We start from the raw sequence: 26,284 nt of genomic DNA, 5'->3' as shown, positions 1-26,284 counted from the left end.
AATTATTGCCATATCTGGCTGGATCATGCATTAATTTTAGGCTTCTCTATTCCAGACAAGTTCTGCGGTAACTCTTTCCACTATCAATGTTCTTAATCCCTTCCTTCCACAATCAGTTCCAACACATGCGAGAAACTCACATTTATGACAAGAATCAACAGTCAAAAGCATTTTATTGTCATATGTACCGAAACATAACAATGAAATTCTCACTTGCAGCAGCAGCAGAACAGCAGGTTTGTAAACACAGTACTCAATAGATAATACAATAAACAAACAAAAAAATAAGTTTAATAAATAAAAATCCCATATAGTACATCATACACAATAAAGCTCAAAGTCCCTAGGAAGTTTGGAGTTAAGTTGGAGTTGATAATGTTCAATAACCTGATAGTTGTTGTGAAGAACAGGTTCCTGAACCTAGATGTTACTGTTTTCAGACTCCTATATCTTCTTTGGATTGTTTTCTGATGCCGGAGGTTGCGGGGAAATCTGGTAGAAGCATATAAAATTATGAGATGCATAGATAGGATAGATGGTCAGAATCTGAAGAAAGGTCCCGACCCAAAGTAAAGATCGATATCTGTGAATACTTCAGTCTGAAGAAAGGTTCCAACCCAAAATATCACCTATCCATGCTCTCCAGGGACTGCTGAGTTAGTCCCTGGAGACTCAGTGTGTTTTTATTGTAAACCAACATCTGCAGTTCCTTGTTTCTGTAGTCAGAATCTTTTTCCCAAGATAGAAACATCAAATACTCGAGGGCATAGCTTTAAGGTGCTAGGGCCACAATGAGATGTGTGGAGCAAGTTGTTTTATACAGAGGGGTGATGAATGCTCAGAGGGCGCTGTCGGGGGTGGTGTTTGAACCGGATACGTTAGTGGGAATCAAAATACTTTTGGCTAGGCATATGGATATGCAGGGAATGGAGGAAAATGGGTTATGTGCAGGTTGACAAGTGATGGTCTTGGCATCATGTTGAGCACAGAATTTGTGGGCCGAAAGACCTGTTCATCTTTATAAATATTTTGGCATCTGTCACGATAAGCTGAAATTGGAGTGTAATCACATTTGAATGACACTTAGAAGCACTGGGAGTATAAAAGGGTATTGTACTTGATAAATTAAGAAAAAAGTTGATGTTACTGCATGATGAAGGGCAATTGATTATCCTGTTGTCTGACAATATTAATCCATTGACAACACTCAGTGACCTTGTATGCTGTACAGTGGCAGTGAACAATTGTAATCATTTTTTCAAAATATTGCCTTTTTGAATTTAAAGCAATGCATCTTTTCAATTTGGCAGCAGTTTCTAGGAATGTAAGATGGATTGGTTTCTTCACACTGGAGTTTTCCTTGTAGATTAAATTGCATTAATTTTTAATTATTCTTCACAATGTTTTGATGTGCGATAATTCTTTCTGTCAACAGATTGCTTTATAAGAATTTTGAAATTATTTCTCTCTGCACAAGAGCTTCCGTGCGTTTTGTAGTCTCCTCGCCATATTGCCAGTGGAAGATATTCCTGGTATTTGAGAGGCAGCGGCCATGTCACATTGAAATATGAGTAAACATGATCATTTTCTGTCTTTCACAGATGTTTGTCAGGACTTTATTTGATTATGACCCTAATGAGGATAAAGTTATTCCATGCAAAGAAGCTGGGCTTTCTTTCAAGAACGGAGATATTCTTCAGATCGTTAGCCAGGATGATGCAACCTGGTGGCAGGCCAAGCAAGAGTGTGATGCCAATCTGAGAGCAGCACTGATCCCATCAAAGCAGTTCCAAGAGAGGTAACCACCACATAAACAGCCTTCAGGCTGCTACTATAATAAACTCCATAAGCATGGTTTCATGCCAAAAATGCACAATGGAATGAGATCCATTACAAATTGTTTTCTGAATATACATTTGATAACAGAATGCCATATAGTAATGATACAGGCCATTCATTCCTCTGTCCATGCTAGCCATTAAGCATCAAGTTACACTATCAACATTTCATTCTTCCCACATCTCCATCAACTTGCCCCAAATCCTATCTTTCAACTAGCACTAAGAGGCAATTTACAGTAGCCAATTAAACTATCACATATTCCATTTGGGGAGAACCCATACGGCCACAGGAAGAATATGCAAACTCCACCCAGATAGCACGGGGAGTCAGGATTGAACCCAAATCACTGGAACTGTGAGACAGCACATCATCCTGTTGGGCTACTGTGCTGTCCACATATAGTATGTAAATAATACAAGTCAATATAAAAATCCTTGTGAGTTCCTCATATCTGGTTTAAGTTGTTGAGAGTAAAGACAATAGAAAAACGCATGGAAAACACAACTGTTTCTTGGCATCACTTGGATAGCATGTGGATTTGTTCTATCTGCAGTAAAAGCAAATATTTTGCATTAAAATAATGTTGTAATATTTGTTAAAGGTTTTCTGTACTTTTATCTGCCACTGGTTCACTATTGACAGATTTGTCACTGGCTTCTTGCAGGAGATTTGCACTTCGAAGACCTGTGGCATTTGTTCAGCCACAAAGGAATTCCAATAGACGATCATGTAAGTCAATACGTTGCATGATAATTGTTAAAAAGATTCACATTTTTGTAGCAAGTGAAAAGAAACCCCAAGTGTTTCCACACAGTAAGTTAGCCTAGTCCCCAAAATCTCCATAGCATGCCGGCCGGTGTGCCAAATCTGGAATCTAGAGTGGTGATTCTCTGTTGTGCTGTTGCTTGATTTGGCAGGTGGAGCCATGGTTAAAACCAAATTATATGTGTTAATGCCAGGCAATGACAGTGCTGAGAATGGTAAATCTCCCTTGTGGAATGGTAACTATTTTAAATGGTTGGCAACACTGAGACACTGATTCATGATATTATAGTTTGGAGATTTTATCCAGCCATACAGAGATTTGGGACTGTTTTGTCATTTGTAATATGGAAGACTGTTTTAAATGCACCCCTATCACATATGCATACTAGAATCTCTGGTGTAATTCATGTTCTGCCAGATGGACTTCAGAGCTAGACGAATAGCAATTGGTCATTTTTCAAGCACATAAGAACTTTAAGAGAAGTCGGATGGATTTCCAGGTCATTGGTGAGAATGTTCTTATGTGACTTGAAAAATTGATGTGATGTGTTCGGACTTGGGCAATCATGCTCTCAAATTTGCATTTTTAATCCATAAATTAAATCAGTGCTCCTTACTTTTGACTGTCTGTGGTAGATATTTTGGCCATTACTGCAGAACTCAGCATGATTTGTAAATTCATCGTTAGGTTTTCCACCAACTTGAATAACTTTAATTTGTTTTAAAAATTGATTCAGCATTTGATTTGTGGAATTGGGACAACATGAACAAGAGGAAGTTTTTAACTGCATCCAAATGTTGTTCATTTGAACAAGATGTAACCTGGTTTTACTGGCAAGTTTTGTCTCTCAACTGTGGTACCGCTTTCAGTTGCATTTGAACTTGAACTGAGACAAAAGAAAGAATGCATTGTGAATGGTACCAATTTTGAAAGGCTAAAAGTTTAAAAATAATATAAACCAGGTGTTTGCAAGCAATCTGACATCTTGCAGTAATGAACCTTGTCTGTCGTGGCAACTTCTTGCAGACATTTCTCGTAATCAATTTATCCAATTAACTTGAGTACTTTAAACATGCCAAAGTTTAAATAATTAACAGCTTTTGTCACGGTTTGTGTAAATCAAGCACTCTAACATTCTAGGTGTAAGCTGATGACGAAGTAAAGGAATTCCACAGATCTAATCACATCCTTTTAGTTCAAGGTGGTTCAGGAAACACCACAGCAAATCATATGAGGTGTAATCTTTTTCCTTGATGCTCGCACAGTGTCGAGGACATGAAGTATGAAGACAATAGAGTAGTCGTTCTGCTTCACCTGCAATCAGGAAATTAGAGACAAAATGTACTTGAAGTTGTGCTGGTTAGATTCCAGTAAATTTTGCAAATTAAAATCGTCCATGAGCCAAACCAAATGAAATATAATTATTTATTTTCTATTTTAATTAAAATTGATTCATTGATATACTTTAGAGTGGTATCATTGCACATTTGAAAATTACTACTGAAAATTAATTCAGTACCAATAATAAGTATTTTGAGGATTTCTAGTCATGGGTAAAGTCACAGAAATTTAATTCAAAAACTGCAGCAAATAGTTTGTTAATATATTGTTTTGCTTGGAAAAGTTTAAAATATGGTTCTTAGATTCTGCATACCTGAGGAAATTGGTGCATTTGAAATGAATCTCAAACTCGTGAAATAAAATTGCAAAGGAAACTAAAATGGTTTTGAAAGTAATAAGTTTGGTTTAAAATTGTCTTTTTTTTTAAATGTTAGTTTGGTTGATAATTAGAATGTAAATGAGCTGAAATGAAAACGTTTGCCTAGATAATTAGAATGTAAATGAGCTGAAATCCTATCCCAATATTCCTGAAAGGAAACTGGTTAGATGTCATATTAAGTAACCTTTATTTTGCATAGGAACAGTTGTTTTGTGTGGTACAATGAATGCCTTGAGGTTTTAATGTGATAACATAAAGTTGAAAATAATTTGGTCATTTCAATAAAATACATGCAGATACATTCCTAAATGTGTTAAAATGACAAAGTACTGGAAAGATCCAGGATTTAGCTTCGATGAAATATGTCACTTGCTTATCTTAAAATTATAGATCAAGAACCTGTCCTAATATAGGCGTGTGCCAATTTGTGTGTGGGTACATCCTTAATTCTTATGAGACAAAATATATTTTCTTCTTCCTCCTTTCTGTTGGCTGTTCTAAGATGAGGAAACTATTGAGATTGGTAGGTTGAGTTTTGTTTCTTTTTGAACAAAATTAGAGTAATTTGAACTTTTTCTTCCAACTATTTCAATTTTGTGCTTTCTCAATTTTTTTACTGCTTCGCAGAGGAAATTGAAGGTATTTGAACTTATATTTAACTACAGAACTAAATTGATTTTTAATATTAAAAATATATAATGGTAAGCTGCAAGAGCAGTTTGTTAATTGCGTGTTGAATGTGTAGAGCACATGATTAAGTGCATGAATATGAGGTATTCTTCAATAACTTGGCTGCACTTAAGTTTTTTTCATTTTTCTCTGGTCTACTTTTGTAAAGCATTTAAAATTAAACAATTGAATAATATATAAATGAACATGATATTTTATATCACAGTTCCACCAACAGTAAAGATTTGTGGTGTGAATCTCGTTTATTGTTTTTGCTGGTCTATTTTAGTAAATTAGATATGTAAGAGTATTTATGAAAGAGGATCAGTATAGGGCAAACTTTTGATATCAAGTAATTTTCTATGATATGAATTGTAGATTTTTAAGCTTGTCTTGACAACTTGGCTTGAGAGCAGATTTTCCCAAATGGTATGGTTCATCAAAATATAATTTGGATCCCTCAGGCCAAGTTATTTGTTATAAATTCAGCAGAATTAGAATGCATTAACTAGAGCAAGAAGGAGAAAATAACACAATAGTGCAGCTTACTGAAAGGGAATATAAACAACTTTAAGTCTATGTTTGAATTCATGGTCTTCTCCATTTTGTGAAAAATATCTGGAGAAGTGCAATTTTTGTCTATGTATGTTCCAATGGGTGATTGGCAGTAGCTTGGATGTCTAGAACTGTGATATTTCCCCTTTTATTGATACAATAGTAATAAAAAACACGATTATCTTCCTATAAAATCCAATAATATCGTGTTTGTTCAGTTTTTTTGCCTGTGCACTATAAAGTTTAACCGACACATCACAACCAATACTTAGTATGAATACTCATATATGTATTACTGTATATATGTAAGTCTGAAGAAAGGACTCGAAATACACATTGAATATAGACCTCCCGGTCTCTATGTGAATATAGTTAAATGTTTAAAAGAAAACTTATATATAAAAGAAACAAAAAGATAAAAAGAAAAAAAAGAGAAAAAAGGAAAAAACAAAACCCCCCTAAACTAAAGGGGAAAAAAAGCAAAACAGAATCTGGGCTGCAAAGAATTTCAACAATTTAAATCCCTGTTTGTCGTCAAGTCCGTTCCACTGTATAAAGGTAAAATAATTATTATAACAGTTGGAGAGGGGACAATTTATGTTGTGTGAAAATGTTGAACAAATTTTCCCCAAGTCCTATCAAATTTAACCAAGGGTTCAACAACGTCACTCCTGATTTTTTCTAAATTTAAACATGATATCGTTTCAGAGTACCAATGGAGTGTGGTCGGAGGGTTAGAGTCTTTCCATTTAAATAAAATAGATCTTCTTGCAATTAATGTGGTAAAAGCAATCAGCCGATGGGCGGAACGGGACAGATGAATAGAATCTAACATTGGTAGCCCAAAAATTGCAGTAATGGGATGAGGTTGTAAATCAATACCTAAAACTACAGAAATAGTATCAAAAATGTATTTCCAATATTTTTCCAAAAGTGGGCAGGACCAAAACATATGAGTCAGTGTGGCCACTTCAGAGTTACATCTGTCACAGGTAGGATTTATATGACCATAAAATTGAGCTAACTTATCTTTTGACATATGAACTCTGTGAACCACCTTGAATTGTATCAAAGCGTGTCTTGCACACATTGAGGAAGTATTAACTAATTGAAGAATCCTCTCCCATTTCTCTATAGATAGAGAAATTTGAAGTTCGTATGAAATAAATACAAAAATGTAGGTGATAAACATTTGAATATTGATTCGGCCGATTAAATATAAGGACATTGGTGAACATTTAGTAAACTGTTGTTTGATATGGTCAATTAGAGGCATAAAATTAGCTTTAAATAAATCCTTGTGTTTCTTGGTAATCTTAATACCTAAATAAGTAAAACATTTGGTAGTCAATCTAAATGGAAACTAGATTGTTTAATGGAAAAAGCTCACTCTTACTAAGATTTAGTTTAGAAAAACTACTAAATTGATTAAGTCGTGCTACTACTGCCGGAATAGATTTCTCAGGATTAGAAATGAATAATAACAGATCATCTGCATAAAAAGATAGCTTATGTGTCTTATTCCCGCGGACAATACCAAAAATATTAGGGGATTCCCTAATAGCGGTGGCCAAAGGTTCCAAAGCGATATCAAACAGTAAAGGACTTAAAGGACAGCCTTGTCTAGTACCTCGAAAGAGCCTGAGAAAAGGGATCTCTGATTATTGGTAAGTACAGAAGCCTGAGGTCTATCAAACGCCTTCTCGGCATCAAGTGAAATGATACATTCTGGAGTTATATTTGACGCGGTATATACGATATTCATTAATCTCTTAACGTTAAAGTATGAGTAACGATTTTTAATAAAACCTGTCTGATCTTCAGAAATAATTTGCGGTAAAATATTTTCCAATCTCATAGCTAATATTTTGGAAAGAATTTTGGAATCTACATTTAACAGTGATATAGGTCTATATGATGTCACTTCAGTAGGGTCTTTATCTTTTTTAAGAATTAAAGAAATAGATGTTTCATAAAAAGATTGTGGTAATCTATTCATTAAAAAGGCTTCTTTAAAAACCTTGCATAGCCAGGGAGACAGTAAACTTGAGAAATACTTTAAAAATTATACTATAAACCCATCTAAACCGGGAGCTTTACCAGAATTCATCGAAAGGATTGCTTTCTGTATTTCTTCCTCCGTGATGGGTTCGTCTAACAACAGAGACTCATTATGTACTAAATTTGGTAAGTTCAGTTTCTTTAAAAACTGATGCATTATATTGGAATCAGTAAAAAGTTCTGATTGGTATTGGGAGGTATAAAATTCCTGAAAGGATTTATTAATTACATCATGGTCTACAGTCAGTGTACCATCCCGTTTACTCACTTTAGTAATCTGACGATTGGCCGACACCACTTTTATCTGATTGGCGAGTAATTTACCAGATTTTGCGCCATGTATATAAAATTGACTTTTGGTTTTAAGTAGCTGATTCTCAATCGGTGATACTAATAACAAATCATGTCTCAATTGAAGTTCAACTCTATTCTTATAGAGCTCTAAACTAGGAGCTTTTGAATATTTTTTATCAATTTCTTAAATCTCATCAGCCAATATACATATTTCATTTTGAGTTTGTTTTTTTAATCCCACGGAGTATGAAATAATTTGTCCACGAATATATGCCTTAAAAGCATCCCAGACTACACCATTGGATATTTCTTCAGTAGAATTTGTTATGAAGAAAAAAGCAATCTGATCTTTAATAAAATTAACAAAATTTAGATCTTGAAGCAAAGTAGCATTAAATCGCCATTGTTTAGCACTAAACTTGGAATCAGGTAGTTTGATTGATAGTTTCAATGGTGCATGATCAGAAATAGCAATTGATTCACACTCACATGCAGTGACCGATGAAACCAGCCGAGAATCTATGAGAAGAATCTATTATAAAGTAGTCAATCCAAGAGTAACTATGATATACATGAGAGAAAAAATTAAATTCTTTGTCATTTGGGTGTGAGAATCTCCAGACTTCTAACATTCCAGTCAAGTAAAAAATAATTGATAAAACTAGCTGATTTATTTGGAAGCACATTATCAGATGCAGATCTGTCCATCGAGGGGTTCAAACAACAGTTAAAATCTCCACCCATTATTAAAAAGTGTTCATTTAAATTAGGAAAGGATGCAATTAACTGTTTAAAAAACTCAGGGTGATCAATATTTGGTGCATAAACATTCACCATAGCAACTTTTTGGTTATGAAGAACACCAATAATCACCAAAAAATAATTGATTGTCATCTTGCCTTACATGATATTCCTGAAAAAATATAATCTGAGCATTTAGTCTACGAAGAACTTTAAAAAAAAATTCCTCTTAATGGGATGGTTCAAACCATTCACATTCCATGAAAGGAAGTTAATAACGTTATCCATATTGTTTGTAAAAATTATCTGTAATGTAAAGGGTTAATTTCTTAAAGCATAATAGTTCAGGATACTGGAAGAAGAAAAATCTAGGGCATAGCCAGAAGTGACGACATTTCAGACATTTTTGTAGTTCAGATTCTGCACAGATGAAAAAAGCTAAGCTAAAAGCAAAAGACCTTCCCCCCGCCCCACCCATGCAACTGAATTTGCGAATTGTTGGTTTGCCGGAAGGTCAAGAAGGAGATAATGTTATAAAATATGCTTCTAAAATGATAAAGGAGACTTTCAACATCGAGCACTATGAAAACTTCCATTTTTGGATAACGCACACAGAATTGTGAAGAAATCTGGTCCCAAGATAAACCGAGACATTTGATTGTTCGGTTTCACTTCTTGCAGATGAAGGAGAATATTCTCCAGGCAGCAAAAAAGTTGGGCATGGTTGAATATGAAGGATGCAAATTTTGGTTTGTTCCTGATTATAGTTACGAGCTTTTGGAATTAAGAAAGTCTTTCCATAATGTAATATCTGAGAAGGACATTATTGCCATAGAGGGAGTGCAGAGAAGGTTCACCAGACTGATTCCTGGGATGTCAGGACTGTCTTATGAAGAAAGACTGGATAGACTTGGTTTATACTCTCTAGAATTTAGGAGATTGAGAGGGGATCTTATAGAAACTTACAAAATTCTTAAGGGGTTGGACAGGCTAGATGCAGGAAGATTGCTGGGGAAGTCCAGGACAAGGGGGAAATCCTTTAAAATCGAGATGAGAAGAACTTTTTTCACACAGAGAGTGGTGAATCTCTGGAACTCCCTGCCACAGAGGGTAGTCGAGGCCAGTTCATTGGCTATATTTAAGAGGGAGTTAGATGTGGCCCTTGTGGCTAAGGGGATCAGAGGGTATGGAGAGAAGGCAGGTACGGGATACTGAGTTGGATGATCAGCCATGATCATATTGAATGGCGGTGCAGGCTCGAAGGGCCGAATGGCCTACTCCTGCACCTAATTTCTATGTTTCTATGTTTAAGAAAAAGTTGCGCCCTGCCTTACTTTATCCAGCTAGACTGCGTATACGACTCTTTAATGGTAACATTCGATTTATTAACAATCCTCAAGATGCTTCCAGCTTTCTGGAGGCTTATGAGGGTGAAGTTGTGACCGGGAGCAATAATAGCTGATTAATTTATAATTGGAGATTTACTGTTCCTATTTTGATAATAAATCGTTTTGTAATGATTATGAATTTAATTGGATGAGTTGGGTTTTTTTAATTTACTTTTTAGAATTTTAGTATGATGGTATCAAACAACAACTTTTACCTTTTCTAAGATACTGTTAATTTAATGTAATGGTATATATATATTAATTTTTAAGATTTTCTTTGGTAGCCTTCCTATTTTTTTAAATTGAAGGAATTTTTTTTTACTTCCCCTGTCTTGAGACAAATTAAGTGAACGCAGTTCTTGTTTTTCATATTTTGACCTTGGATAAATAATATGAAGTAGCTCTTGTGTCCCACTGCTAAAATGTACTTTTTTAACCATAACATTAATTTTGTTTTGCCTATTGAGTGGCAAATATGCTTTCTTGTTACGTTGGGTGCTGTCGTTAGGAGAGATGGGGGTAGGGAAGGGATTAGGTAGCGTACTGACTGTCTACTGGTCAGTTTCGGGCTTTGCAGGTTAAATTCCATCTGCCATTTCTCCTCCCGTATCGAGATCCTTCACTGTGGATCGCATGCAACTTCATCTTCTGGATCAGCCTATCATGAGGGACTTTGTCAAATGCCATTCTAAAATACACGAAGGCATTAATCACCTTCATTGCCTCATCAAAAAACTTAATCAAGTTAGAAAGATATGACCTGCTGTGGACATAATCAAGGTGACTGCCATTCTCTTCCAAATTGGAGCAAATCCTATTCCGAGGAATTCTCTCGAATAGCTTCCCGATCACTGATGTGAGGCTATCTGGCTCAAAATTTTCTATTGTTATCTCTACTTCCCTTCTTATACAAAGAAACAACAATGGCTGCTTTCCAATCCTCCAGGACATTGTTTGTGGCTAGAGAGGAATCAATGATCTTCGTCAAGGCCCATACAATCTCTTGTCTCGTCTCAATAACCTGAGTTAAATTCCACCAAGCCTTGGGAATTGATCCGCCTTAATGCTTTTCAAGAGACCCAACACCATCTCCTCCGTGATCTCAAACAGCCCGAGCATATTAGTACACCACGGACTGATCTTGCTGTCCTCCATGTCCATCTCATTAGTGAATACCTATGCTAAGTACTCGTTTAGTACCTCACCTACATTCTGTGACTCCAAGTATAAATTCCCTCTTTTATCCTTGACCAGCCCTACATAGCCCTCTCGTTTTTAATGTACATATAAAAAGCCTTGGAATTTTCTTTAATCTGACATGCTCTTGATGTTTCAAGGCCTCTTTTGTTCCTTCTAATTCCCTGGTTGAGTTCTTTTCTGCTTGCTTTATATTCCCGGAAGGCTCTGTCTGGTTTCAGTTTTTTAAACTGTACACATGTTTCCTTTTTGACCAAATTTACAACCTCTTTAGTCACCCGAGATTCACTTACCTTGCCATCCTTGTCCCTCCTCCTTACTGGAACATGCCGGTCCTGAACTCTGATCAGCTGATCTTTCAATGACTCCCACATGTCTGATGTGGACACGCCCAATATCAGCTGCTCCCAATTTATTCTCCCGAGTTCCTGCCTAATAATGTTGAGATCCACCTTACCCCAGTTTAGTACTTTTCCCCTAAGATCTAGACTTGTCCTTATTCATAACTATCTTAAAGCTTATGGAGTAGTGATCAATAATGATCACTGTTCAAATGCTCTTCCACTGAAAGACCAGACTCGTTTCCTACTACAAAGTCCAGTATGGCTCTCCTCAAGTTCATAAGATCATAAGGAATAGGAGTAGAATTAGGCCATTTGGTCCATCAAGTCTACTCTGCCGTTCAATCATTGCTGATCTATCTCTCCCTCCTAACCCCATTCTCCTGCCTCCTCCCCATAACCCCTGACACCTGTACTAAGTTGGACTATGCACAGAAGATAAACACAAAATGCTGAAGGAATAGGTGACGATTCAGGTCAAGACCCTTCTCCAGTCTGGGAATCAGGGGAGGGGAAAACTAGAGGAAAGAAAGGTTCAGAACAAATCAGAGCCAGCACTGATGACCAAGGAAAGGTGTAACTCACAATGATATGTTGGCTGTGGAAGAGGTGATAATGAAGGGATATATGCATGCAAGCAGTGGAACTAGTAGGACCACTAGAGTGGGGGAGGGGCGCAGAGAAAGAGGGAATGCAAGGGTTACTTGAAATTAGAGAAATCATAATTCATATCGCTGGGTTGTAAGATGCCCAAGTAAAATATGAGGTGCAGTTCCTCCAATTTGTGTGTGGCCTCACTCTGACAATGGAGGAGGCCCAGGGCAGAAAGGCCCAAGAATATCCACATGCTGCTTTAAGAAATGAGTTTGGATATACCTGACAAATTCAGCCTTGTCTAATACTTTTGTATTAAGGACGTCCCAGTCAATTGTTAAATAGCTAGCTAGCTGTGCTCAGTTCTGGCTGAAAATCATAGAAATGTGGATGTTTAGAGAGCAATGGTCACCATGAAACTAAAACAGATTAAAATAAAATGCTGGAGGAACTCTTCAGGATGGGCAGCAGCTGCGTCGGAAAATTGACAGATGAGGTTTTGGGTCGGGATCCTTCCTCATGACTTGGATCCACAGATGTTGCCTGACCTACTGAGTTCCTCCAGCAGTTTGTTTATTACTCAGAATTCCAGCATCTGCTGTTTCTTGTATCTCCAAACTTAAACTGATCTTTATCCTCCTCTTTTTCAATTGTTTATCTTCTTGCTCTTTTAAAGGTACAGTAATTTCTGTCTCTTTATTTCATATTTTATACAATTTGTGTTCTTTCTCGGTACCCTGTTATTTGTAATAAATAATTCATTACAAACTGCCCATCCAGGGAATAATTTTACTCCTATTATTTTCAAACTCTTCATTTTTGAGACTTTTTTGGGAAGTATTTTGATGTTCTCTACAGTATGACAGCCAGCTGAACCTTTCCACTGAATCTGCTGTATGTTCTTTACACTTCAGTGCATGTGGGCAACCCAAAAACCACACAGTTATAATGGTTTCTTCTGTAAATTTTCATTGCTTTTTACTTTGCCACCCAGTGTTTCTGTTTGGGAAATACAACTTTTATCCACCTGCTGTCACACACGTGGGAATTTGTGTTTTAACCTGTTTTTATCTTTGCTCAGAAAGCTCCTTTGCCTTGTTTCTCCCTTCTAAAAATATGGCTAAAATTTTGAAGTTAAATCCATCACCAACTCTTTCCAATTCTTGTCATTGTCCATCTGTGGTTAACCGTATCCTTTCTTTTGATGCCGGGCTCATTTTAATTCAAATTGTGGAATCTGAGCATTTCCCCACAGCTAATGTTTGAATCTCAATTGTATTGCTTAGAAAATTGTCAGAAATATTCTAAACAAAAGAGAACTCTGACATTTGTTTCCTTACATCCTATGGCATCAATTGTCACCTCATGCACCAAATTCCTGTGGATTATGAAAATATTGAGTCAGATTTTGAAACTGGCAATGAATCAGAGGACCAATCAATCATTACGTTGACAAATGTGCATAAATCTTTCTTTGACAATTCAAAATTCACTTTAACCTTGCATTAATTAAGGGGGATATATTATGAGATTGAGCAGCGTAAGCAGTAATCCGTTTCTTTAACATAGAAACATAGAAAATAGGTGCAGGAGTAGGCCATTCGGCCCTTCGAGCCTGCACCGCCATTCAATATGATCATGGCTGATCATCCAACTCAGTATCCCGTACCTGCCTTCTCTCCATACCCCCTGATCCCCTTAGCCACAAGGGCCACATCTAACTCCCTCTTAAATATAACCAATGAACTGGCCTCAACTACCTTCTGTGGCAGAGAATTCCACAGATTCACCACTCTCTGTGTGAAAAATGTTTTTCTCATCTCGGTCCTAAAAGACTTCCCCCTTATCCTCAAACTGTGACCCCTTGTTCTGGACTTCCCCAACATCGGGAACAATCTTCCTGCATCTAGCCTGTCCAACCCCTTAAGAATTTTGTAAGTTTCTATAAGATCCCCCCTCAATCTTCTAAATTCTAGTGAGTGCAAGCCGAGTCTATCCAGTCTTTCTTCATATGAAAGTCCTGACATCCCAGAAATCAGTCTGGTGAACCTTCTCTGTACTCCCTCTATGGCAAGAATGTCTTTCCTCAGATTAGGAGACCAAAACTGTACGCAATACTCCAGGTGTGGTCTCACCAAGACCCTGTGCAACTGCAGTAGAACCTCCCTGCTCCTATACTCAAATCCTTTTGCTATGAATGCTAACATACCATTCGCTTCCTTCACTGCCTGCTGTACCTGCATGCCTACTTTCAATTACTGGTGTACCATGACACCCAGCTCTCATTGCATCTCCCCTTTTCCTAATTGGCCACCATTCAAATAATAGTCTACTTTCCTGTTTTTGCCACCAAAGTGGATAACCTCACATTTATCCACATTATACTGCATCTGCCATGCATTTGCCCACTCACCCAACCTATCCAAGTCACCGTGTAGCCTCCTAGCATCCTCCTCACAACTAACATTGCCCCCCAGCTTCGTGTCATCCGCAAACTTGGAGATGTTGCATTCAATTCCCTCGTCCAAATCATTAATATATATTGTAAATAGCTGGGGTCCCAGCACCGAGCCTTGTGGTACCGCACTAGTCACTGCCTGCCATTCTGAAAAGGACCCGTTTACTCTTACTCTTTGCTTCCTGTCTGCCAGCCAGTGAAGAGAAAAAGATTAGTTAAAACAAATGTAGTTCCTTTGCAGTCAGATACAGGTGATTTGATCACGGGGAACAAGGACATGGCAGACCAATTGAATAACTACTTTGGTTCTGTCTTCACTAAGGAAGACATCAATAATCTTCCGGAAATAGCAGGGGACCGGGGGTAAAATGAGATGGAGGAACTGAGTGAAATCCAGGTTATCCGGGAAGTGGTGTTAGGTAAATTGAATGGATTAAAGGCCGATAAATCCCCAGGGCCAGATAGACGGCATCCCAGAGTACTTAAGGAAGTAGCCCCAGAAATAGTGGATGCATTAGTGATAATTTTTCAAAACTTTAGATTCTGGAGTAGTTCCTGAGGATTGGAGGGTAGCTAATGTAACCCCACTTTTTAAAAAGGGAGGGAGAGAGAAAACGGGGAATTACAGACCAGTTAGTCTAACGTCGGTAGTGGGGAAACTGCTAGAATCAGTTATTAAAGATGGGATAGCAGAACATTTGGAAAGTGGTGAAATCATTGGACAAAGTCAGCATGGATTTATGAAAGTTAAATCATGTCTGACGAATCTTATAGAATTTTTCGAGGATGTAACTAGTAGAGTGGATTAGGGAGAACCAGTGGATGTGTTATATCTGGGCTTTCAGAAGGCTTTCGACAAGGTCCCACATAAGAGATTAGTATACAACATCCCACATAAGAGATTAGCACACGGTATTGGGGGTTCAGTATTGATGTGGATAGAGAACTGGCTGGCAGACAGGAAGCAAAGAGTAGGAGTAAACGGGTCCCACAATGGCAGGCAGTGACTAGTGGGGTACCGCAAGTCTCAGTGCTGGGACCCCAGCTATTTACAATATATATTAATGATTTGGACGAGGGAATTGAATGCAACATCTCCAAGTTTGCGGATGACACGAAGCTGGGGGGCAGTGTTAGCTGTGTGGAAGATGCTAGGAGGCTGCAAGGTGACTTGGATAGGCTGGGTGAATGGGCAAATGCATGGCAGACGCAGTATAATGTGGATAAATGTGAGGCAATCCACTTTGGTGGCAAAAACAGGAAAGTAGACTATTATCTGAATGGTGGCCGATTAGGAAAGGGGGAGATGCAACGAGACCTGGGTGTCATGGTACACCAGTCATTAAAAGTAGGCATGCCGGTGCAGCAGGCAGTGAAGAAGGCGAGTGGTATGTTAGCATTCATAGCAAAAGGATTTGAGTATAGGAGCAGGGAGGTTCTACTGCAGTTGTACAGGGTCTTGGTGAGACCACACCTGGAGTATTGCGTACAGTTTTGGTCTCCTAATCTGAGGAAAGACATTCTTGCCATAGAGGCAGTACAGAGAAGGTTCACCAGACTGATTCCTGGGATGTCAGGATTTTCATATGAAGAAAGACTGGATAGACTCGGTTTGTACTCGCTAGAATTTAGAAGATTGAGGGGGGATCTTATAGAAACTTACAAAATTCTTAAGGGGTTGGACAGGCTAGATGCAGGAAGATTGTTCCCGAAGTTGTGGAAGTCCAGAACAAGGGGTCACAGTTTAAGGATAAGGGGGAAATCTTTTAGGACCTAGATGAGGAAAACATTTTTCACACAGAGAGTGGTGAATCTCTGGAATTCTCTGCCACAGAAGGTAGTTGAGGCCAGTTCATTGGCTATATTTAAGAGGGAGTTAGATGTGGCCCTTGTGGCTAATGGGATCAGGGGGTATGGAGAGAAGGCAGGTACAGGATACTGAGTTGGATGATCAGCCATGATCATATTGAATGGCGGTGCAGGCTCGAAGGGCCGAATGGCCTATTCCTGCACCTATTTTCTATGTTTCTCTATCCACATCAATACTGAACCCCCAATACCGTGTGCTTTAAGTTTATATACTAATCTCTTATGTTGGACCTTGTTGAAAGCCTTCTGAAAGTCCAGATATAACACATCCACTGGTTCTCCCTTATCCGCTCTACTAGTTACATCCTCGAAAAGTTCTATAAGATTCATCAGACATGATTTACCTTTCATAAATCCATGCTGACTTTGTCCAATGATTTCACCACTTTCCAAATGTGCTGCTATCCTATCTTTAATAACTGACTCCAGAATTTTCCCCACCACCGATGTTAGACTAACTGGTCTGTAATTACCCATTTTCTCTCTCCCTCCCTTTTTAAAAAGTGGGGTTACATTAGCTACCCTCCCTTCCTCAGGAACTACTCCAGAATCTAAAGAGTTTTGAAAAATTATCACTAATGCATCCACTATTTCTGCAGCTACTTCCTTAACTACTCTGGGATGCAGCTGATCTGGCTCTGGGGATTCATCGGCCTTTTATCCATTCAATTTACCTAACACCACTTCCCGGCGAACCTGGATTTCACTCAGTTCCATCTCATTTGACCCCCGGTCCCCTGCTATTTCCGGCAGATTATTTATGTCTTCCTTAGTTACTCAATTGGTCTGCCATGTCTTTGTTCCCCATGATCAATTCACCTGTTTCTGACTGCAAGGGACCTACATTTGTTTTAACTAATCTTTTTCTCTTCACATATCTCTAAAATCTTTTGCAGTCAGCTTTTATGTTCCCTGCCAGTTTTCTTTCATAATCTATTTTCCCTTTCCTAATTAAGCCCTTTGACCTCCTCTGCTGGACTCTGAATTTCTCCCAGTCCTCTGGTAGGCTGCTTTTTCTGGCTAATTTGTATGCTTCATCTTTTGTTTTGATACTATCCCTGATTTCCCTTGTTATCCACAGATGCACTACCTTCCCTGATTTATTCTTTTGCCAAATTGGGATGAACAATTGTTGTAGTTCATCCATGCAGTCTTTAAATGCCTTCCATTGCATATCCACCGTCAACCCTTTAAGAATCAATTGCCAGTCTATCTTGGCCAATTCACGCCTCATACCCTCAAAGTTACCTTTCTTTAAGTTCAGGACCCTTGTTTCTGAATTAACAATGTCAGTCTCCATCCTAATGAAGAACTCAACCATATTATGGTCACTCTTGCCCAAGGGGGCACGCACAACAAGACTGCTAACTAACCCTTCCTCATTACTCAATACCCAGTCTAGAATAGCCTGCTCTCTCGTTGGTTCCTCTACATGTTGGTTTAGAAAACTATCCCGCATACATTCCAAGAAATCCTCTTCCTCAGCACCCTTGCCAATTTGATTCACCCAATCTATATGTAGATTGAAGTCACCCATTATAACTGTTTTACCTTTGTTGCACGCATTTCTAATTTCCTGTTTGATGCCATCCCCAACTCCACTACTACTGTTAGGTGGCCTGTACACAACTCCCACTAGCGTTTTCAGCACCTTAGTGTTTCGCAGCTCTACCCATATCGATTCCACATCCTCCAAGCTAATGTACTTCCTTTCTATTGCATTAATCTCCTCTCTAACCAGCAACGCTACCCCACCTCCTTTTCCTTTCTGTCTATCCCTCCTGAATATTGAATATCCCTGGATGTTCAGCTCCCAGCCTTGGTCACCCTGGAGCCATGTCTCCGTGATCCCAACTATATCATAGTCATTAATAGCTATCTGCACATTCAACTCATCCACCTTATTACGAATGCTCCTTGCATTGAGACACAAAGCCTTCAGGCTTGTTTTTACAACACCCTTATACAATTATGTTGAAAAGTGGCCCTTTTTGATTTTTGCCCTGGAGCTTACCGCTCGGATGTCGATCCTCCCACACCAACGGCTCCTGGGCCTCTGTAAATACAAAGCCCCGCGCTCGGGTTTTAAGCTTACCGCTTGGACGTTGCTCCTCCCACACCAACGGCTCCTGGGCCTCTGTAAAAACAAGCCCCGCGCTCGGGTTTTAAGCTTACCGCTTGGACGTTGCTCCTCCCACACCAACGGCTCCTGGGCCTCTGTAAATACAAAGCCCTGCGCTCGGGTTTTAAGCTTACCGCTCGGACGTCGCTCCTCCCACACCAACGGCTCCTGGGCCTCCAAACAATATTGTAAAAGAACAACATTTACAACACAAATTAAAATGTGAATAAATGGTGCCATCTTATATGTTTGAAAAAAAGATTAAATGCCAGGGTATTGTCATCACAATTGATCATGGTATTGAGTATAGAAGTTGGAATATTATGTTACAATTGTACGAGATGTTGGTGAGGCCACATTTGCACTTTTGTGTTCAATTCTGGTCGCCCTGCAATAAGAAAGATGTTAATCTGGAAAAAGTGCCGAGAAGATTTACGAAGATGTTGCCAGGTCTTGAGGGCCTGAGCTAAAGGGAGAGGTTGAGCAGGCTAGGATTTTATTCCTCGGAGTGCACTAGAATGAGGGGTGATCATATTGGAGGTGTATACAATCATGAGGAGAATAGATAGGATAACTGCACAGAGTATTTTACCTCGGGTAAGAGACTGAAGAACCAGAGGATAGGCACAAAATGCTGGAGTAACTCAGTGGGACAGGCAGCATCTCTGGAGAGAAGGAATGGGTGACGTTTCGGGTCGAGACTCTTCTTCAGACTTCAGAAGAACGTGAGGACATGGGTTTAAGGTGAAAGGGGAAATCTGAGGGGCAGTGTTCCAACACAGAGGCTGGTGGGTATATGGAACAAGCTGCCAGAGGAGGTAATTGAGGCAGGTACTATAACAACATTTAAAAGACATTTGGACAGGTACATGGATTGGACAGGTTTAGAGGGATATGTGCACAATGCTGGCAAGCGGGCCTAATGTTGATGGGGCATCTTGGTCGGCATGGGCAAGAAGGGTAGATGGGCCTCTTTGCATGCTGTATGACTCCATGACAACAGTTAAAACTTTTATAATACCTTTAGGAATTGGTTTGTTTTTCAAGGATTTTTTAATTTCCTGTGGTGGGCGAGGAGATGAAATTGCAATTTTACATCTACTACTTATACTCTTGGAAGTTAATAGTGAATAAATATGGATCAACAGAGCAAAGTGGAGATTTATTTCTGCCCTTGCGCTGTGTTCTCTGCACTTGAGCATAATGGCTTTCTTTAGCTGTCATTTCAACTCCCCATCCCACTTCCATACTGACCAGTCTGTCCTCAGCCTTCTTCACTCATAAGGTGCGGCCAACACAAATCAGAAGAACACCACCTCATATTTTGCCTGGATAGTTTACAATCCCATGGTATGAACATTTCCAGTTTCTAGTTACCCTCGCCCTCTGTGTTCCATTCCCATACTCACGTCCTCTCTGGAAACAAGGAACGGCAGATGCTGGTATGAACATTGAATTCTCAAATATTTGGTAACTACTATCACACCCCCACACTCCCCTCCCCTCTTCCTTTACATTCCCCCGTTCATCTCCCCAACCTCCTCGCCTTTGCCCCACCTTAATTCGTATCTATTTCCCGAATTCCCTACACTTCCACCTACATTCTTTCCACACGCTTTCCCCCCCCCCCCCCCCCCTCCTTTACCTGTATCCACTTTCACCTACCAGCTTTCCTGGCCCTGTTGTCTTCCAACTTCCTTCCCACATGACAATTGGTCTGAAGAAGGAACCTGACCTGAAACTTTACCTATCCATGTTCTCCAGAGATACTGCCTGACCTGCTGAGTTACTCCGAAGATAGACACAAAAAGCTGGAGTAACACAACAGGACAGGCAGCATCTCTGGAGAGAAGGAATGGGTTTTGGGTCGAGACCCTTCTTCCAGACTTACTCCAGCACTTTGTGTGGTTTTCAGGTTCTCTCTCTCTTTGTTCATCTTTTCCATCCCTCTGCCCTTGTTACATAGACTTATCTGGTTTCATCTGCCCATCACCCACATAACTATCCATCTGGGTTGTTTCTTTCTCCCTTGGTTCATCTTTCCTGTCCCATTGCCCACCTGGTATTATCTGCCCACCACTTGCCTATCATCCCTCGTTAATATATGGTTGCACCTCTCAGACTCTGTCTCAATCCTCGCCCTCCCTTCTTCCACCCACCTGCCACATTTTTTTTTAAATTATCTCTTAGCACCAAAAACGTACAAGCCTCTGTCTCAACACTACCCACTCCCCCTCTTCAACCTAGCTCCATCTACTCATCATTTCCCTTTTCTCATTTGGTCCACCTATTACCGACAAACCACTATATCACCCTCCCTCTCATTTTTGTACACAAGCTTTTACACACACTCGGTCAACGCAGGATCTCAACCCAAATCCTCAACCATCCCTTTACCTCCACATGTCCTGCTTGACCTACAGAGTTCTTCCAGCAATACAATGGAGACACAAGAGACTAGAGATACTGGACTCTTGAACAAAAACAAACTAACGGATGAACTTAGCAGCCAAGTTTAGTTTAGTTCAGAGATACATCGCGGAACCAGGCCCTTCGGCCCACCGTGTCCGCACCGACCAGCAATCCCCGCACATTAACACTATCTTCGCACACTCTGGACAATTTTCACTTATACCAAGTAGCCAATTAACCTACAAACCTGCACATCTTTGGAGTGTGGTAGGGTTTGGATCTCAGATAAAAACCCACGCGGTCACACGGAGAACATACAAACTCCGTACGGACAGCACCCGTAGTCGGCATCGCGTCTTTGGCGCTGCAATGATGCAAGGCAGCATCTCTACCGCTGCGCCACCGTGCCGCCCCCTAGTTTCCTTCCATAGTTACATCTATGGGAGAAAATGGACAGATGACATTTCAGCTTGGGACTTTTCTTCTGAATGTTATGGTAGTACAGTTAGAAATAGCAATATGTATTATTCATAGGTTGCACTGCTTTTCTGGAAGTGCATTATAAAATGAATATGGATTTGCCTGCACAGAGTAAGACCATTAATAAGATGATTTTTAATTCTAATTGCGAGGCCCACTCTAGTATTTATATACTACTGGATATTTTTGTGTTACAATTTCATATCCTTTCAAAGGTGGTATGGTTGTCTATCGACGAAACCATCATAGATCACACGGTTGTCTACAACTGTTCTTATAGTTCTTGACCAGATTACATTGCATCATCAGGGTGTGTGGATAATTAAAACTAACTTTTAAATGCATTTTGAAGATAAAAGTATTATTTTGTACCTCTCCCAAATTTGTTTCTCCCTGCCGCATGTTGAAACATACAAGCCTAAGTGGAACCCACTAAGTATTGACAGTAGTTTCAAGTGTACTTCTAGTGACATGGTGACACCAAAACAGAATATTTATTATCCAGTTGAGATTTCATGACATGGTGTCCAGACTTGTGTCTTTGTTATGAAATTGCATTTGGAACGGGGAGGTGGTTACTATTTGATTATTGGTGTCCAGATGTTAATTCGTCCTTCATTTAAAATGAAATATTTATTAACTTTTCCTTTATTTCTGATATGTTTCTATTCATGCACTTAAAATAGGCCAATGCTTGCTGAAATCGACCATAATCTTTTACTACTATTGTTCCCAAGTTCAAGATTCCTGTGTGATATGATATGATCACATATGATTTTTAGAAGTTTTTTTAATACAGCATAAAGAGGACTTCATAGTTTTGATTGGTGGCCAGCCATCAAAGCATTTTTTCAGAATTTCTCAGCGATTTCATCTCGGGCTTTTTCTGGCTCTCTAATCTGATAGCACAATTGGTTAATTATTGCCATGTGCACCGAGATATAGTGAAAAGCTCTCCTTGGTCTATCGTATCCACTGTATCTTGGACTATCCAGTCCAATCATGAGTACCGTCAAACCATACACAAGTACACCAGGTAGTGCAAAGAGAAAAATACCAACGTGCAGAATATCGTGTTACCCCATTGCAGTTGCAGAGAAAGTGCAGATATAAAAATAAAGTGCAAGGTCAGCAATGAGGTAGGTTGGAAGATCGGGACTCCACCCCAACTGGGTGGGAAGGCCGTTCAGTAGTGTGACAACAGTAGGGAAGAAGCTGTTCCTGAATCTTCTTGCTTTCACGCTTTTGTATCTTCCGCCTGATGCAGAGGGGTAAAGATGGAATATCTGGGCTGAAAATGGTCCTTGATTATGTTGGCTGCTTTCCCTACGTTGCTGCGGTATGCTTTGATACTGAGGATTGAGCTTGAACGACAAATTGACAATGATGGATTTGATAAGTGCATATTTACTGGATAGGTTAGTGATGAGCATGGGGATCCAAGTGGAAAATGCCAATGTAAACTCATCATGATGTACTTGCACTATATCCACCCAAGTCCTTCAATATTTAAGACCTTTGGATAACTACATGGATAGAAAAGGTTTAGGATGTAGGCCAAACGCAGGGAGGTGGAGATGAGGCATCTTGGTTGCGTGGGTAAGTTGGGCTGCAGGGCCTGTTTTTATGCTGTATAACGCAATCAATCAATACTAGATTGTGTTGCTATATTTCCTTGGTGGGGTGATGCAGGTTGTTACAAAGCCACAGAATCACATGAACGTATGAGCTTGTAATAATAGTAATTGGCCAAGGTTTCATAGAGGTCCTTAAGAAAATTAAAGACGGAATTGCAGCGAAATCCTCAGAACTTCAATAGTATAGTAACTAATATATGAGTGGTGTATTGAAATTTGACTGGTAAAGCTGGAATCAATACCAAACCTCTGGCTCTTTGTGATTGTAAAAACACACTAATGGTATAAACGTCAACTGTGATATATCTTAAAGATAAAACACTTCAGAAATTTGTTCCATGATCCCAGTTAATTATAAAGTGCATTTGGAGTCCTATTTTATGTTTATTCCTTTTCTCCTGTTTAAAATGTTGTTTGCATTTTTCAAAGCATTATACTACAAGGTCAAGTGTAGCGATCCATCTCAAATTCAAAACTTTAGAGCTCTGTCAGTTTGGTGCTTGGTTAATGAGAGAACTTACCTTGATGGCTTACATTGTATCTGTCTGCATTTTTTGGCTGAACCTCTAACTGTTCTGCTTCTTTTTCTGGCCTTTGTTCACTGTGCTTGTATCCTTTCTCCAGAAGATGCTGAATATGGTGACCTTTTCAGTGGACTCTATATAGGTGAGCAAATGGACACTGCGCATGCTATCATTTTTTTCTTCTCTTTTCTTAATTGCCAATTCCTTTTCTCTATAACATTGCATAACATTTGGAAGTTCACTTAATTGATCTTTCTGTTTGTCATTGTTAATTTTTTGAATTTACTTTGTTTTTTAGTCAAAGTTTCTCAAGTTCTTTTAATTTATCTTACAAAGAGCAGAGCTGCTGATATGAGGAATAAAAGTACTATCCATTTGAAATGTTTCAAATTCAGACTTGATATAATCTTTGCAAGCAAGTGCAGAAGATCATAATTTCTCACCATATGCTGATACTAATTATATTTTCTGCAAAATAGTCAAAGATGTCAGTGAGGTGAAATGAGCCTTGAATGCCCAATTGTTGCTTGTTTGATTACAGCATGGAGGTGCAAGATTGAAGGGAAATGGGCAAGATATATATATATATAAGGGCTCAAAATCTATCCTGGGCCGACACAAAACAAAGTTCTCCAAATTTAGGGTGGAGGGGAGTGAGTTTCTTTGCGGCAGTACACAATTCATTGGACAGAACTGCAGATGCTGAATATCTCAAATCTGTGCATTTGTTTGCGTACACTGTGCATTCGAGCTCATCTACAGAGAACAGGTCTGCCTAGCTGGAGTGTTTTCCAGCATTTTGTACTTTTGTATGTATTATAATGGAAAAGGAAGTTTTATTCAATTTTGGGATACAAATTGTCTTTTTTAAGATTAAAACGATGATACGCATTAGGATTAGCTGTCCACACCACTTCATTGGTTATTGGATAATAATATATTTTTTAAACTGTCATCGATTCAAGTGAGCCGTGGAGCACGTTATTTATACAAACTCAATTATTTATAATTATTTACAATAATCACTCAATATCTTTTAATATGGTTCACAAAAGCTTCATTTCACTTCTTTGTTAGTTATCCATTGGTATTGAAGAAATTACAGAATTCTAGAGTCTGCAGAACTAGAAAATCTTGTTATACTGGTCTGGTCGAGATGGAGTGCGTCCAGTCTAGACATTAGAACAGTGCAGGGACAGGCCTTTCACCCAACTAAGTTTGCATCAACCATGACGTCATTCTGAACTGATCCCATCTGCCTGCACTTGGTCTATTTGCCTGTTTTACCTACCTGTTCACCTGTTTGTCTAAATGTATTTTAAGCATTGCTGTGTATGCGGTTCCGCCACCTCCTGAGGCAGCAGGTTCCTGGCATCTACCGCACTCAAGTTTAAAAAATGATCTTGCCTTGCAAATCTTATTTAAACTTTCAAACTTACCCCATCTCCTCTTAAACATATTATTATTATATGACATTCCCACCCTGGGGAAAATGCCCTGACCAACTATGCCTTTCGTAATTTTATATACTTCTTTCAGGTCACTCCTATACCTCCAACGTTCCAGAGAAAACAATCAGTTTCCTTATAGCTAATACCCTCTAATCCAGATAGCATTTTGGTGAATCTATTCTGCACCTATCCTCCACATCCTTCTTGTCATTTGGCAACCAGAATTGTACACAATAGTCCAAATGTGATCTAATCAAAGTTTCATCCAGCTGCCACATGACTAGCCAAACTTTATAATCTATGACCAGACTGCTGAAAGCAGGTATACTATGTGCCTTCTTTACCACCCTAGCCTCCTGTGCTGCCACTTTCAGGGAGCTGTGGGCATGCACCCCAAGATCCCTCTGTACTTCTAAATATAGGTCCTGCTAAGGATCCTGCCATTTACTGTATACTTCTACATTATTCACGAAATGGAACATCCTGAACTTGGCTGGATTCATAATTTCTCAGCCTAAATTGCTCGCTGGCCTTGCTCATGTCAGCCGCTTCCCGCAAATCCTTAAATTCCGACTGCCGTCGGGAGCAGGACATGGCCTCACTTGCTGCGCTGGGTGACACTACATGGCATTCACTGCTGATCCGTGTCGTTCAATGTAAATTAGCATGGGGACATGCTTTGGAGGAGTGTGGCGGTTGTTGGTTAAATGAGAATTATAGAGAGAATAAGAATGCTGCTGCCTTGTCAACAGACGTGCACAAAAGCAGTTGGTATTAGTTTTGAAATTCTCGTTATCCCTATTTTTGACCTGGCTCGGAGACTGGACAGTGAGGGGACTAGCAGAGATCATAGAGCGGAACGGGTCAGCGGGCGATGGATAACAGGTCAGCGGGCGGGGGAGCTTACTCCTGTGTCAGCGCGAGTTACCTCAATTGGTCCCCTAAACTAGTATTGTCATTCAATAAGATCACAACTGATTCAACTTGTCCCGGTGTGCTCCCGTTTTCCCCACCATCTCTCTACCTGCCGTCACCCTCCACCCCCCACCCATTCAGTCATTCAGAATGGAGGAGAGCTGGAAGCCTTGAGCAAATTGAATTGTTACTTTATTTTTTTATTTTTTTGAGCGTGAGAATTTCTACGTCCGCCAGCCTTTTTTCAA

General features: G+C 39.3%; 1 protein-coding gene across 6 annotated transcripts in view; it reads left to right on the top strand.

The window, feature by feature from the left end:
• Positions 1 to 26,284, top strand: part of mpp7 (membrane palmitoylated protein 7) — a 424,513-nt gene that overhangs the window by 316,698 nt on the left and 81,531 nt on the right. For 3 of the 6 annotated variants that reach the window (XM_033016205.1, XM_033016198.1, XM_033016232.1), the window contains 5 exons: positions 1,602 to 1,798; positions 2,507 to 2,571; positions 4,831 to 4,851; positions 4,956 to 4,967; positions 23,771 to 23,812. In XM_033016205.1, coding sequence (XP_032872096.1) covers positions 1,602 to 1,798; positions 2,507 to 2,571; positions 4,831 to 4,851; positions 4,956 to 4,967; positions 23,771 to 23,812 — 337 coding nt within the window. The remainder of the gene's footprint in view (positions 1 to 1,601; positions 1,799 to 2,506; positions 2,572 to 4,830; positions 4,852 to 4,955; positions 4,968 to 23,770; positions 23,813 to 26,284) is intronic. The other 3 variants (XM_033016213.1, XM_033016218.1, XM_033016225.1) reach the window with 3 other exon arrangements.

This window comes from Amblyraja radiata, chromosome 2, assembly GCF_010909765.2.
Source record: "Amblyraja radiata isolate CabotCenter1 chromosome 2, sAmbRad1.1.pri, whole genome shotgun sequence".
In the NCBI taxonomy this organism is placed as follows: Eukaryota; Metazoa; Chordata; class Chondrichthyes; order Rajiformes; family Rajidae; genus Amblyraja; species Amblyraja radiata.
This window is presented reverse-complemented; position numbering and strand designations above follow the sequence as displayed.